The 16,824-nt window shown below is 37.9% G+C and overlaps 1 protein-coding gene across 1 annotated transcript in view; it reads left to right on the forward strand.

The window, feature by feature from the left end:
• Window positions 1-16,824, forward strand: part of UVRAG (UV radiation resistance associated) — a 313,381-nt gene that overhangs the window by 234,106 nt on the left and 62,451 nt on the right. The window contains exon 13 of the mRNA XM_021704700.2: window positions 961-1,039. Within this exon, the coding sequence (XP_021560375.1) occupies window positions 961-1,039 (79 nt within the window). The remainder of the gene's footprint in view (window positions 1-960; window positions 1,040-16,824) is intronic.

Here is a 16,824-nt window from a genome sequence, read left to right on the forward strand (position 1 = left end):
AGAATGGGGAAAATATGGGTAGAATATAACCTTTTCTTCTTCATTTGCAGGGATAGGAAAAAGGTAACAGTGAGGGAAACTTTAACTCATCATCTTGGTAGATCCACAAATCTCATGCCTTTGTTAATTCAGTGAGTCAGGTTAAAATGGAAAGTCTTATGAGAGCTCTGTGGCATGACATTGCCTTGGAGGAATAACATCCAAATAGCCACCCCTGTGGATGTGAGTGAATTTTGGATGAATTTTCACTCATTAGTACTGTTGATTTGACTGGCCACCTTGAAAGAAACAGAAATCTTATATGTTACTTTCAAGTCTGATTTTTTTTTCCCCTTAATCTTCTTTTCTATTTAATAGAAGTTAAGATGTCAGGCCCAAAGTATTAGAGGAAAAAGCTTTTAGGATCTTAATTTTAGGGTGGTAAACTTATGATACGTAAATATGAAACATAGCAGCCTCAACTCCTTGGGCTTGGTGGGTCACTTTTTTATGTATTAGTCCCTTGTTGCATGACCTACTCAATTTTTTGGAAAGTTATTTATTTATTTGAGAGACAGAGAAAGAGAGCACATGTGTGTGGGGGGAGGGAGAGGGGCAGAGGAAAGGGAGAGAAAGAATCCCTAACAGACTCCCCACTAAGCACATAGAGCCCATTGCAGGGCTCAGATTCACGACCCTGAGATCATGACCTGGGCCGAAACTGAGAGTCCAATGGACACTCAACCAACTGAGCCACCTCAATTATTATTTTTTTTTTTTTGAAGCAAAGCAACCATTGATCTGATTTGACCAGTTATGAAGATATTAAGATAATAGGTTGCAGTGACTATAACCAAGTGGTTTAGTCCAAGTCTCCAGATATTTATGCTGTATTCAAGGAACTTCTATCTTTGTCAACAACTTGGAGGTTGTTTTAGTCAAGCTTTGGAAAATTTCTGATCCTACTTAATTTTTTTTTAGGTTTCCATTATATCCAAAAGGAGGGGAGAAGTTACAATTCGATTATGGTGTCTATCTTCTGAACAAAAATATAGCACAGGTAAGTAACTTCTCTTCACTCCTTTTCTACTTTCCACATACAACCTACTTCCTTGGATTGCTAACCTTCTTTCTTTATAAATAAGTACTGTAGTTGATTATTTTATTTAACTGGTTATGGTGATAATGCGAAGTTCTTTGGCCACAGTCTTATTTCATGCCATTATAAATACTACTGAGAAGCAGTGGGTGCACATTGAAACCCTACTAAACTCGGAAGCCCTTTACTAAGTTGTTACTTGCTAGGAGACTGTACTTGAATGTGTGTGTTTATAACTTCTTTCCTCTGTAGCTTCTCACACAGTTTTTTTTCTCTTAGATCACTTTCTTCTCTTAAATCACTTTTAGGAACTCATTTTGCATTGGGATTTGTTTATGGAGTAAAAGTTTAGTGCCTTTGGCAAGTCCTTAATGGTCTCCTCACCTTATTATGCAAGAACCAAAAGAAAAGACCAACCACGTGGTCCTTCCAACCCATCTGGGGTTTTTGTGACTCTCTCAACATGAAGCCAGTTAGTATCTCATTTAAATAAAGTCTTTCCATATGCTGTAGAAAGACTAATAGATGCTTGGGTTTGCATTTTCCTGAAAGAAATATGCAGCATTTCTTTAGCATACTTGATTGTACTTCAAGAGGTAGACATTTCATATATTTTCTAGTTGTAAAGGAAGATCGGCTTCAGTGCTTTGTTTTTATTTGGATATAGCCGATTGGAATATCACATGGATGAGTATCCACAGTTGGACTGTTATTTAAAGACATTATCATAAAGACATTATCAGCTATATCTTCAGACCTTTTCTTTTTCTTTTTCTTTTTTTTTTAATTTATTTATTCATGAGAGGCAGAGGGAGAAGCAGGCTTCCCGCTGAGCAGGGAGTGCGATGCGGGACTCAATCCCAGGACCCTGGGATCATGACCTGAGCCGAAGGCAGGCACTTAACCATCTGAGCCACCCAGGCACCCAGACCTTTTCTTTTAATAGAAGCAAGAAGGTTTATGATATTTTTGTTTTTAAAAGGCTGCCTTTTATCCATGTGAATCAAAAGACTCACTGAACAGTTCCCTTATTCTTTCCTGATTTGTTCCTCCCTATGATATCATCTTTGCCTCGCTATCCCTCATCAAATATCAGTTTAATGGTTTTTTAATTTGATTTTTATTTAGATTCTTATCCTTTTCTTTTTTTTTTTTTTAAGATTTTATTTATTTATTTGACAGAGACACAGCGAGAGCAGGAACACAAGCAGGGAGGTGAGGGAGAAGCAGGCTTCCTGCAGAGCAGGGAGCCTGATGCGGGGCTCGATCCCAGGACCCAGGGATCATGACGTGAGCCGAAGGCATACGCTTAACCGACTGAGCCACCCAGGCGCCCCAGATTCTTATCCTTTTCTGATATTGAATCAAATTTCTAGTCTGCAGTCTTCAGTTAATAATTTGCTTTATAAGCTCATACTCATTGCCTTCTCAGTCATACTGCTTTCTTATTACTGCCGTTCCAGCCCATGTTCTTTACTCTAGGCAGGCAGCCTTGCTCACAGTCTGTGGCCTGTGACTCATCTTTCCATGTGCCATTCTTCCCACACCTGATGCTTTCCCTCCCTCCATTTTTGGCAGAGAAGTACCTTAGTGTAAGAAATAGGACTTTAGGGGCGCCTGGCTGGCTCAGTTGGTGGAGCATGCTACTCTTGATCTCAGGGTCATGAGTTCAAGCCACATGTTGGGCATAGAGCCTGCTTAAAAAAGAAAAAGAAAGAAAGAAAGAAATAGGACTTTAATTTCAAAGCTGTCTTACGCTACTGATTATAGTTGTCATGCTATGGAAAAGGCAGTGCTTAGACAGAAGTGGCCTAACTAAGAGTGCATGAAGGGAGAAGAGGTCTAAGTAAATTAGAGAGTATCTCCAGGTGAAGTCAGCCAATGTGGATAAGGGCACAAGAGTCCAGAGTCTGGGGGGCAACATGTCAGGAAAGTTGGTGGACCTAAGTTCTGATCTGAATGCAGAGGTTTGTTTCTCCTTGCCCTATTTTCTGTTTCTTGCCCTGAGTACCTACACTAAGGTCCCAAGTCTGTTGGAAGATTCCAAGTGGAGCCTACTCCTGATTAAGGTAAAGCCAACATGCCTGGATTTCCTGGTAAATCTCAGCTGAAGACACACACATGCACGTGCATGTGTGCACACATACACGTATATCCACATGTAGGCATACGCACATTGAGTTCTTTCTTTTGTGGGCCCAATAAGAATGCCAGAGGATGGTGAAAGGGGTTCTACAGATAGCCCAGCTTGCTTTGAAAACAAGACAAAGATGGAGGCTCTGTGCAGTGGAAAATTTGGGAAAGTCAACCCTGCATCTCAGACTCTTAGCTCTAGTACCTGTTTGGTCCTCACTTTGGAGCACTTCCCAAGAAGCCTCTGACTTTATTTTTAACTGAACCAAGGCCACAAGCATGCTGAACTAGTTTTATTCATCTGTTTAAACAATTCGTAGTTTTATCCTTTGTATCCTCTGCAACTTAATAATCTTTTTGAAGATTTGAGAGACTACACTTGTCACTTGTGTGTGGGTTTAAGATGGATAAGTTAACTCCTTTAAAAATCCAGAGAGAACAAGCATCTTGCTCTCTGATATTTTTTTATCACTCTGTGGCAGTTTTAAACGGAGAGGACAATAAACTTTTTATAAACAAACTATCTTAGGTTTCAGAGTGCATTCAGGAGTCCCCTTCTGACAATTTAGAAAGAAACTTTTTAGCAAATGTGTGACCTTTAACCTTTTTTTGCTTCAACTGTTTACTATTTCTTGGGGAATGTTTCATTTTGTCTTTAATACCATCACTTTATTACATTTCAATTTATAACAAATCAAAGAACCATTAATTAGTATGGCCCTCACCACATTTTATATCAGTAAAAAATTTCCAAGTTTTTGAAGATTTATTTTTCTGTACTTTACATACTAATACATGTTGTCAAAGGAAAGTTTGTCTTCTCAGCCAGTCTCATTTATACCCCATCTCTAGAGATGTGAACAAATCATACTATTAAAATGGCCCCACCTCAGTAATTTATAAGCCAGGTTAGTGGAGGTGGATGAAAGCATTGGCATGTGTTAAAGTGCCAGAGAAAAAGGAGTGAAGTCATTTAATACTGCATCCATAACTTGGTTGTGGATTTGAATAGTCAATAGGACCTTTCATCACAACTAGAAGTAGTAGTAAAATCACTTTTTTTGGTAGAGGAAATGACAGAATTTAGTAATATCTGTTACTTCAGTATTTGGGATCAGTCCAGCCCGTTTTGAAAGCACAAGCTTAGGAAGACAGGCCTTCAAGTAGAAATCCTCAAGTGTTGTTTGAAGAGCTGAGAGGGTTGGTAAGGCCTGCTTGCCCTCTTCGTGTCATTGCGGTTTAAAGGTATGTGTGTGTGTGCTGTGCTGGGTATTGAAAGTGAATAAAGCAAAGTGCTTTGTTTTTAGTGCCATCAGCCCCTTTGTCTGGAAATAGCTTTCTTTGTTGGTCAACATGTAACACTATAGGAACAGGCCTGACAAAATTCAGGCACAGTATAATTAACATTGATTTAAAAAACCAGGTTCTGCCATGATTGTCAGTAAGTTTATAAGTACATTACATTAGAATTTGTATATAGTGCAGTAGTTTGCTTTTAGTTCCCAGAGCATAAAAAGTAGTAAATCAAAAATTACAATACTTTTACCTTACATTTATGGAGAGTTTTATAGTTTGAAACATATATATATATCCACGTGACCCTCATTATCACCCTACAGAATGAAAGGTGCAGCTAATGTTAAATTAATTTGAAGACAGTATGGCTTTTGACATCTGTCACTCCAGTTAGGATCACGTATTCTGACAGGTGAGGCAGAGATTCCCTTACTTCCGTATGCTTCATTGTTCTATATACAGTTGACCCTTAAAACAACATGGATTTGAACCGTGAGGGTCCACTTAAATATGGAATTTTTTTTTTTTTTTTTGCTAAGGGCAGTATTATAAATGTATTTTCTCTTTCTTACTACTTAATAACAATTTCTTTTCTCTAGCATATTATAAGAGTAAGTACACAGTATGTAATACATATACAGAATATGTGTTAATCAACTGGTTATGTTATTGGTAAGCCTTCCAGTCAACAGTAGTCAATTAGTAAGGTTTTGGGGAGTCAAAAGTTAAATGCAGTTTTCAACTGTGTGGGCAGTTAGCATCCCTAACCCTTATTCAATGGTCCACTGTATTTCCATCCTAAAAGTGCACAGAATCAAAGAAGATGACATTCCCAGATAGGAAAGAAACTGAATGTTCATTGAGCAGAGACAGCTGTTTTGCACATTATGATATTTCGATGAGTAAGCACAGTGCTTGAAACACTATAAAGTCTCAAAAAAATGTTTAATGTATGGTTATACACAGTTAAGACACTGAGATCTAGAAAAATTGTGACTTGTTTAAAATTGATGAATTGAGTCAACAACTATTTGTTGTGCATCTACCATGTGCTATGTATTTTGAGTTAGGTCTCAGCTGAGAGAGCAGTGAATAAGACACACAAGATCCCTGCCTCATAAATAAGCCAGGTACAAAAACACAAATATTGTATGGTTCCGCTTATATGAATTATCTGGACTAGGCAAATGCATAGAGACAGAAAGTAGATTAGAGGTTACTGGGAGCTGGGAAAGGGGGAAATGGGAGAGTTATTACTTAACTCTGTTACGGTTTCTGTTTGGGATGACGAAAAAATTTTGGAAGAAGATAGCGTTGATGGTTCCATAACACTGTGAATGTAATGATGATGCCACTGAATTATACACTTAAAAATAGTTTTAAAATGGCCAAAGTGACATATTTAATGCAATATGGGCGCCTGGGTGGCTCAGTCGTTAAGCGTCTGCCTTCGGCTCAGGTCGTGATCCCAGGGTCCTGGGATCGAGTCCCGCATCGGGCTCCCTGCTTGGCAGGAAGCCTGCTTCTCCCTCTCCCACTCCCCCTGCTTGTGTTCCTGCTCTCGCTATCTCTCTCTCTGTCATATAAATAAATAAGATCTTAAAAAAAATTAATATATTAAATACCATTGGAGTATACACTTTAAATGGGTGAATTTTATGGTAGGTGAGTTATATCAGAATAAAGCTCTTTTTTAAAAAAAGAAAAGAAACTGTCTCATTAAACTTATTAGCTAATGGAAAGACAGACAGTAAACAGAATAATCTTAGATTTGCGATAAGTGCTGTAATAGAAATCATTTAGGCAATATAATGGGAAGTAACTGGAGAGGGACCTGCTTTAGATAACGTTGTCAAATAAGCCTTATTGAGGAAGCGATATTGAACTAAGACATGGAGATGACAAATAACCAGCCATGCAAAGAGCTAGGAAACAGTAAGTTAAGGTCATGGGAAGTTAGTGCTGAAGTCCTGATGTAGGAAAGAGCTTGTTGTGTAGATGGCTAATGTGATAGGAGTATAGTAAGTAAGGAGAGAGGTAGCCAGGGAGCATATCATATAAGGCCTTAGAGATTATGAAGAGTTTGAATTTTATTCTAAATACAAAGGGAAACCATTGAATAATTTAAGCAGGAGAATGGCTTGATTTATTTTTTCAAAGATTGTTCTTCCTGCTCTCATGAATTATAGAGAACTAGAATAGAAGCAAGATACCAGTGCAAGGGCTATTTCAAAAGACCTGATGAGGGTTGATGGTAGCTTGGACTACGATAGTAGTGATAGAGAATTGAACAGATGATGGTGCTAAACATCACTAATCCTCAGGGAAATGCAAATCAATACCACGATGAGATATCACTTCACTATTATCAAAAGGCAAGAATCAGCAAGTGTTGGCAAGGATATAGAGAAAAGGAAGCACTTGTGCACTGTTGGCAGGAATGTAAATTGGTGCAGCCAGAATGGAAAACAATGTGAGGCTCCTCAGAAAATTCAAAATACAACTACCATATGATCTAGCAATTACACTTCTGGCTATTTAACCAAAGAAAATGAAAACACTAACTCTGAAAGATATCTTTACCCACATGTTCATTTTTGCATTATTTACAATAGCTAAGATATGAAAACAACCTAAATGTCCATCAGTGGATGAAAGGATAAAGAAAGTGTGGTATGTGAACACACACACACACACACACACACACCTCGTGGAAAATTATTCAGCCATAATGAAAGAAATCCTGCCATTTGCAACAAATGGATGGATCTTGAGGGTATTATGCAAAGTGAAACAAGTCAGGTAGAGAAAGACAAATGCCAAACAATCTCATTTATATGTGGAATCTTAAAACAAAAATCGAACTCAGGTACAGAGAATGTTTGGTGGTTGCCAGAGGTGAGGGAGTTAAGGAGTGAGTAAAATGTCTGAAAGTGGTCAAAAGGTACAATTTCCGGTTATACAATAAATAAGTCCTGGGGATGTAATGTACAGCATGGTAACTATAGTTAATAATACTGTATCATATATTTAAAGTTGCTAAGAGGGGCACCTGGGTGGCTCAGTTGATTGTCTGCTTTCAGTTCAGGTCATGATCCTAGGGTCCTGGGATAGAGCCCTGAGTCCAGGGGGCTCCCTGCAGCCTGCTTCTCCTCCCCACTCATGCTCTCTCACTGTTTCTGTCACTATCTCTGTCCCTCTCAAATAAATAAATAAATAAAATCTTTTAAAAAAAGTTACTGAGAAAGTACAGATCTTCCTTGACTTGTGATGGGCTTACATTCTGATTACCATTACCCATTATAAGTTACAAATACCATGTCCAAAATGTATTTAATACAACTAACTTACTGAATGTCATAGCTTAGCCTAGCCTACCTTAAACATACTCAGAATACTTACATTAGCCTACAGTTGGGCAAAATCATCTAACACAAAGCCCATTTTGTAATTAAGTATTAAATATCTCATGTAATTTATTGAATACTCTACTGAAAGTGACAGAATGGTTTTATGGGGACAAAGTGGTTGTAAAAGTATCAGTTGTTTACCGTTGTGATCACATGGCTCACGGAGCTGCAGCTCTCTGCTGCTGCCCAGCATCATGAGAGAGGATCGTACCACATATCACCAGCCTGGGAAAAGATCAAAATTCAGACTTCGAAATATGGTTTCTGGTGAATGTGCATCATTTTCACACCATCCATAACCCACAACATTGAAAAATCATAAGTCAAATCGTTGTTAGAGACTGTCCATATATCTTAAAATTCTCACCTTAAGAAAAAAAATAGTAACTATATGGTGATGGATGACTAGACTAACTGTGATGATCATTTTGCAACATATACACCTATCAAATCATTATGTGGTACACCTGACATTAATACGATGTTTCATGTCAATTATATATTAATAAAAAAATAAGATTACATAATGGGAGATGAGCTAATGGATTGAATGTGGAAATTGAAGGAAAGGAACTAATCATGGGTGACTCCTAGGCTTTGTGTATGAACAATTGGATGGATGGAAGTGCATTTATTGAGATAGGGAAGGATCTAGGAGATGGGGGTAGGGAAACCAAAAGTTCTGCTTTGGCACTGTTAAGTTTCAATTACTTTTAGAAATCCAAGTAGAGGGGCACCTGGGTGGTTCAGTCATTAAGCGTCTGCCTTCAGCTCAGGTCATGACCCCAGGGTCCTGGGATCTAGCCCCTCATCAGGCTCCCTGCTCAGCAGGAAGTCTGCTTCTACCTCTCCCTCTGCCCCTCCACCCTGCTCTTGCACTCTCTCTCTCTCAAATAAATAAATAAAATCTTTAAAAAAAAGAAAGAAAAGAAAAGAAATCCAAGTAGAGTCATCAAAGAGGCAAGAGGGTCTTTGGGTCTGGAACTTGGGGTAAGGAGGTCAGTAGTGGAGATACAAATTTGGGAGTCATCAATATAGAGATGATATTTAAATCCATGGAACTGGATGATATCAATCAGGGAGAGAATGCAGATCTGAAGAGAGAGACAAATACAGACAGAAACACAGAATGGGATTTAGTTCTGCGAAATCACATTTAGAAGTTGGGTGGAAGAGGATGTCCTAGCAAAGACTGAGAGGAATGACCAATCAGGTAGGAGAGAAAACCAGGAGAAAGTAATAATTTGGAAACCAGAAGAAGTAAATTTCTGGAAGGGAGGAGTCATCAGCTATGTCAAATTCTGCCATAAGATGAAGCATGCAGTAGAGTTGGGGACATGGAAGCCGTTGACAAGCAATTTCAGTAGATCAGTAGGTGTGCTGAAGAATGAATGGAAATGAGGAAGTGACATTGATTGTAGACACTCTTCTGAGGTGTTTTTTGTGAGGTGAGATAGATAAATGGGTTTATAACTGGAAAAGACTGGGGTTAGGGGAAGGTCTTTTGTTGTTTTTTTTGTTTGTTTGCTTTGTGGGAATGTGGAGTTTTTTTTTTTAAGATGGGAAATAGCAGGCCATGTTTATATGCTGATGAGAGTGATCAAATAGAGAGAGAGAAATTATCAATACAAGATAAAGAAGGGATACTTGAAGGAGTAAAGTCTTTGAGAAGGGGAGAGGAAATAGGATACAGAACATAAGTGAACATGTTGACCTAAAATAAGAAAAAGGGACACTTTCAACAAACTGATTTTTAAAAAAAAGAAAAGCCAGTTTCATTTAAGAATGCCATTGATGAAGCAGTAAAATTATTGACCCTTGAGTTACGTATCTTTTCAGTATTCTGTGTGATGGAAATGGAAATAGACATAAAGCACTTCTGCTGCATACTGAAGTATAATGGTGTTTTAAGGAAAAGCCCTTGTGCAATTGAGTTGCCAACTAAACTACCTGATTTTTCATGGAGCACCATCTTTGCTTGAAAGAATGACTAAACCAACAAACTATTCAGACTTAGATATTTGAAAAATACTCTTTCAAAAATGAGTGAAGTGAGCCTCTCAAAGGAAATCAACTGATGATAAAATTTAAGATTTTAAATGAAAACTAGTATTTTGGAAGACTTGTGTTTGCTGCCATGAGATTGACAGCTTTCCATTCCTTAAGGATGTTTTTGATGAGATTGGTAGTGGTATTTAACAAATGTGATTTTTAAATATTGTGTACTGAATGTGTCAACATTTAAAATCTATATAACTAGTTAGCCAATATTTTCCAAGTGACCAGTATATGATGCTGTGAAATCAGGTGCAGGTAAAGACCTCTTATTTAAAATGCAAAAAAAAAAGATTTTAATGTAACAGATGTGAAAAGTATATTGGTGTGGTTTCAGATTCTACATTGATAACTAACATTTAAGAAGCTGCTATTTGTTGAGGAGTGCCTGGCTGGCTTAGTCAGTAGAGCATGCAACTCTTGATCTCAGGGCTATGAGTTTGAGCCCCACATTGGGTATAGAAGAAAAATAAAACACCTACTTGTTGAGTTTGGAGTAGTATTAGAGAAGAATATCCATAATTATCTGAAAAGGCTATTAAAATACTCCTTTCATTTCCAACTATATTATCTGTATGAGGCTGGATTTTCTTAGGAAACAACATATGCAAACATATGCATATGCATAACAAAATGAATGCAGAAGGATATATGAGAATCCAGCTGTCTTCTGTTAAGGTAGACATTGCAAAACACACTTGCAAAAATGTAAAACAATGTCACTCATCTCTCTAAATTTCTTTTTTTAGAAAATATGTTTTTTGTTTAAATTATTATTTATATTAACAAGTAATTGATTTTTTTAAAGATTTTATTTATTGGGGGGGGGGGAGCGAAAGAGCAAGCATGGCGGGGAACGATGTAGGGGCAGAGGAAGAGTGAGAAGCAGACTCCCTGCTGCGCAGGGAGCCCAACACAGGACTTGATCCCAGGACACTGGGATCATGACCTGAGCTGAAGGCAGACACTTAACCAACTGAGCCACCCAGGTGCCCCTCTATTGTTATTTTTAAATGAAATATTTAGAAGTTTTCTCAATTGTAACTTCTAATATGGTAAACATTGGTATAAATGACCCATATAAAAAAAAAAAGTTCTTTAACATCCTCAGTAATTTTAAGAAGTATAGAGATCTTGAGACCAAAAAGTTTAAGAACTGCTGTCCTAGAGAATGTGGCCATCCAGATTTCCTACAAAACACCTGAGTTGCTCATAGTCTGATAAGACACACTTATTGGTTCCCCAAATTTGGAACATGATATAAGAGACTTAACAGTTTGAATTCTGGTAATATGTTCAGTACAAGTCCAGTGCAGTGTGTTCAGTACAAGGCCAGCCGCTATCAGTGGGCTCTTTCCTTATTGCCTTTGGCTTTTAAGCCAAGCCTCTTTCTGTGCTTTCTTGAAAGCTCAGGGACTTAACAGTAACACCTTGAGGATCCAGTTTACAAATACTAATGATGATTTACATTTGTTTTGAATGTAATGGCCTTTTATTATACTTTTACTTCTTTATCACACTTCATGCTCCGTGAAGCATGTTGACCAGGTCTATCTTTAGAGATAAGAAATTGAACTGCTGCTATGCTAACTTCCAGAGAATGACAAAACTATCAAATGGCAAACAGAAATCAAGACCAAATCTTCTGACGTCAGTCTGGCCATATCCCACTGATGTTTCTTTTCCTTTCTTTCTTTTTTAAATTTTTAAAAAATGTGGGCCTTCTTACAATCCTATGAGGTGATAGGTCACAGACAGTGATCTGCCTTTTACAGATAGGAAGCCTGAGAGCATGAGTTCAATAGAAGAACCAGCACTAGAACCCGGGGACTTTATGACCGCTCTTCCTTTTACTCTATTACCTCTTTCCCCTCAGGTTATTTTAAGACTTCATAGAAAGTAAAAGTAGCTTCTCCTTCCAAAAACGGTTGGAAACCTCTGTTCTGCCAAGGACATGGTCTTTCTCTAAAACTTGACTACTCGTGGGGCCCACGGTGCTCAGCTCTTTAGAAGGGATCAATGCCAGCTTACACCCAGCAGCTTAAATTCATGTCTATTTCTCCAACATACAGTCCAATCTATATGACACGTGGGGAGAAAATGTATTTTTATTTTCTTAATTCTTGGAATCGAGAATATAAATTCCAAGGATGTTTTAATAGTCAGACTGCCATTTTCTCCCCCTGCTGCCTACAAAATTTGCCAGGAATGTAGTAGAAACTTTTTTTTTTTTAATCCTATACCTATATCTTTAAAGAAAACTTTACTGTGATGTAATTCACATATCATACAATTCATCCATTTAAAATGTACAATTCCATGGTTTTTAGTATATTCATTGAGTTGTGCAACTATCACCACAGTCAACTTTAGAATATTTTTATTGCCCCCAAAGAAACCCTGTACCCATTACTTACTCCCTATTCCCCAAGACCCACATCCCTAGGCAGCCACCATTCTGCTTTCTGTTTCTACAGATTTGCCTGTTCTGGACATTTCATATAAATAGACTCCTAGGGGGCGCCTGGGTGGCTCAGTTGGTTAAGCGACTGCCTTCAGCTCAGGTCATGATCCCAGGGTCCTGGGATCGAGTCCCGCATCGGGCTCCCTGCTCTGCAGGAAGCCTGCTTCTCCCTCTCCCACTCCCCCTGCTTGTGTTCCCTCTCTCACTGTGTCTCTCTCTGTCAAATAAATAAATAAAATCTTAAAAAAAAAAAAAAAGACTCCTAGAGTACGTGGTCTTTGTGATTGGCTTCCTACACTTTCATAGATTCCAGGTTCATCCATGTGATAGCATGTATCATTCATTCCTTTTTTTTGCCAAATCATTTTGGCTTTTTGAAGATGTGTATGGATATATACCACATTTTATTCATCAGTTCATCAGTTGGTAGACATTTGGGTTGTTTACACTTTTTGGTTATTATGTATAATACTGCTATGAACATTCATGTACAGGTCTTTGTGAGGACATATGTTTTCATTACTCTTGGTTATTTACCTAGGAGTGGAATTGCTGAGCCATATGGTAACTGTTTAACGTTTTGAAAAATTGCCAGACTATTTTCTAAAGCAGCTACACCATTTGACCTTCCCAGCAGCAGTGTATAAGAGTTTCAGTTCCCTTACCCATCCTCACCACCACTTGTTATTTTCTGTGTTTTTGATTATAGTCATCCTGCTGGATGCAACGTGGTATCTCATTGTGGTTTTGAGTTGAACTTTCCTAATGGCTAATGATATTGTGCATCTTTTCATGTGTTTATTGGACATTTGTAATATGTTCTTTGGAGAAATGTTCGGTCAGGCCCCTTGCCCATTTTTAAGTTGGATTATTTGTCTTTGTTATTGAATTGTAAGAGTACTTTATATAACCTAGACACAAGTCCCTTCTCACATGTATGATGTGCAAATATTTTCTCCCATTCCATAGGCTGTCTTTTTCACTTTCTTGATAGTGTCCATTGAAGCACAAAGGTTTTTAGGTTTTAAGCTTTTATTTAAATTCCAGTTAGTTAATGTACAGTGTAATATTAGTTTCAGGTATATAATATCATAATTCAATACTTCCATACATCACCTGATGCTCATTACGACCAGAGCACTCCCTAGTCCCCATCACCCATTTAACCCATCCCCTGGCCAGAATGGCTAAAATCAACAACACAAGAAACAAGTGTTGGCAAGGATGTGGAGAAGGAAGAACTCTCTGCACTGTTGTTGATGCAAACTGGTCTAGCCTCTCTGAAAACAGTATGGAATTTCCTCAAAAACTTAAAAATCCAGCCATTGCACCACTAGGTATTTACCCTAAGAATACAAAAACACTAATTCAAAGGGATACATGCACCCCTGTGTTTATAGCAGCATTATCTACAATAGCCAAATTATAGAAACAGCCCAAATGTCCATCAACTGAAGAATGGATAAAGAAGAGGTGGTGTGTAAATATACAGTGGAATATTACTCAGCCATAAAAAGGAATGAAATCTTCCCATTCGCCATGACATGGTTGGAGCTGTAGAGAATTATGCTAGGTGAAAGGTTTTCAGTTTTTGATAAAGTCCAATCTTTTAAGAAGATTTATTTATTTATTTTAGAGTGAGAGCATGAGAGCAGAGAGAGGCAGAGGGAGAAACAGAATCCTCAGGGCAACTCCGCACTGAGCACAGAGCCCAACATGGTGCTCGATCTCACGACCCTGAGATCATGACCTGAACCAAAACCAAGAGTTGGATGCTTAATTGACTGAGCCACCCAGGTGCCACAATAAAGTTCAATTTTTAAATTTGTTTTTCCTTTTTTGCTTGTGCTTTTGGTGTTAAAAAAAAAAAATCCAGGAAAGCTTAGCACAAGGTTTGCTTCTGTGTAGTTTTAGCTCATATGTTTAGGTCTGTGATCCATTTTGAATTAATTTTTTTGTAAAGTTTAAGGAAGAGGTCCAATTTCATTCTTTTGCATGTGAATATCCAATTGTCTTAGAAAAATTTGTTGAAAAAACTACTCTCTACCCATTGAGTTGTCTTGGCATTCTTGTTGAAAATTAACTATAAATGTGAGGATTTATTTCTGAACTCTAAACTCTATTCCATTAATCTGTATGTCAGTCCTTATACTGGTACACCCTATATCTTTTTTCTGAAGTATTTTCTAAAAAATATTTTTCTAAATTCAATATATGCCAATTGTAGAAAATTTTTTAAAGATTTAATTGAGAGAGAGAGAGAGAGCACATGTGAGTGGGGGGAGGGACAGAGAGAGAGGGAGAGAAAGAATCTCAAGCAGAGTCCCCCCAGTGAGCATGGAGCCCATAGTGGGCTTGATCCCAGGACCCTGGGATCATGACCTGAGCCAAAATCCAGGGTTGGCCACTTAACCAGCTGAGCTACCAGGTGCCCCATAGACTTTTTGAAGTACAAAAGAAGATAGAAGAACAGATTTTTTAAAAGATTCTATAATCTCATCATTCATATGTGCCTTCCAAATCTTCCAGACATTTTGTCTTTTTTTTTTAATTTCATTTCTTTTTTTTTAAAGATTTATTTATTATTTAATTGAGAGAAAAAGAGGGAAAGAGAGCATGCGTGGTTTGGGGGGCAGACGGAGAGGAAAAGAGAGAATCTCAAGCAGAATCCCCACTGAATGTGGAGCCCAACATGGGGCTCAATCTCATGACCCATGAGATCATAACCTGAGCCAAAATCATGAGTCAGAGCTACCCAGGAGTCCCTTGTCTTTTTCTTACATAGTTGAAGTAACATTATATATACTGCTCTATATCTTTTTGCTTTTTTGAACACAAGCTTTTACCCAAGCCATTAAAAACTCTTAGTCAATATTTTTAATATATAAATATATATTTCTAAATATATAATATTTCATTTCTGTGCATATATTTTTTAAAGATTTTATTTATTTATTTGAGACACACACAGAGAGAGAGAGAAGCACAAGTGAGAGGGGAGGGACAGAGGGAAAGGAAGAAGCAGACTCCCCGCTGAGCAGGGAGCCTGACACAGGGCTTGATCCCAAGACCCTGAGATCATGACCTGAGCTGAAGGCAGACACTTAAACCGACTGAGCCATCCAGGCACCACTCTATACATATATTTTAATTTAACCATTCTTATAATCTTGGACATATATTCTTCTAGAGTTTTCTTAAAAATATGGTTTTGGTTATGATATTAGTTAGCACTAATATATGTTTACATACACTTATTGTTAAATATATTATTATGTTATGTATATATTAATATATTTCTCCCCTGTAGAATGACATATTCAGATATGAGATGTAGTAAGGTCAATAGTAAAGCAGCTCACTGCAGCTCTGCAGTGGCAGAAATCTTGTCTCTCAAACTTTCCTGTGGGTCCTATAGTGTTTCCACTAAATCATTTCAAACCTAAGCTTCATGCTGCTGTGGACAAAGCAGATTTTCAGTCAAATCCTTACTTTGAAGATGTAACTCATACTTACTCTACTCCTTTGTGTGATTTTTTTTCTCTTTAAAAGTAGAAAAATCACATTTTCTTATGTGTATGTATTTATCTCAACCCACAAATATCTGAGTGTTTGAACTGTACAAGGTCTATGAGAGACTGACTTTACTCTCAAGTTGTCTGTATTTTGGGTGAGGGGGATAAAAAAATAGGTACAATATGTAAATAGTTAGCCAGCAGTACAAGACATACAATAATCACTATCAAAGGAGAGTTTCTGTCCAAGGTACAGATCTGGCTCATGGCAGGTAGAGACCTATGGTGGTTTAGAGTTCCACAGACCTGGCTGTGCATCCCACTGACTGTCTGGATGAACTTGGGCATATAATAAAATCTCACTGCATCTCCATTTACTTATCTCTGTAAATAATCCTCATAGGATTGTTGTGGGGACTAGAAACAATGAATGTCAAGTTTATAGCTCAGAATTTGTCCCTAGAAAGGGTACTCAATCATTGGTAGCTGCCATTGTTTATTCTTGATGTTGAGTTGTCTTTCCTGTTAGGCTGATATGGAGAAGGAATCCTTCAGTAGAAAGGTATGGCATCTGAACTGGGAATTCAAGGATGAAGGTGTTTGGCTAGTGAGAGCGGAGGGGGAGCGAAGGTGCAGAAGAAGCACTGCTTAAGTATATCAAGACCAGCCTGGATGAAGCAGAGAGTTACCTTAATAGCAGAGATAGGAAAGATGTTTTTGGTTGACCACCATTGGCCAGTTACCAGTCTTTATACTTAAACCTGATTGTGGTCTCTATGCACTCCCTGGGCATGTTTGGGATGTTTAGTAAATAGTTACTGAAAGAATGAATGGTGGATGAATTAGCCGGAAGATTGTTTTTTCCTTGTTAAG

The sequence above is a fragment of the Neomonachus schauinslandi genome, chromosome 11 (assembly GCF_002201575.2).
Source record: "Neomonachus schauinslandi chromosome 11, ASM220157v2, whole genome shotgun sequence".
Classification (NCBI taxonomy): domain Eukaryota; kingdom Metazoa; phylum Chordata; class Mammalia; order Carnivora; family Phocidae; genus Neomonachus; species Neomonachus schauinslandi.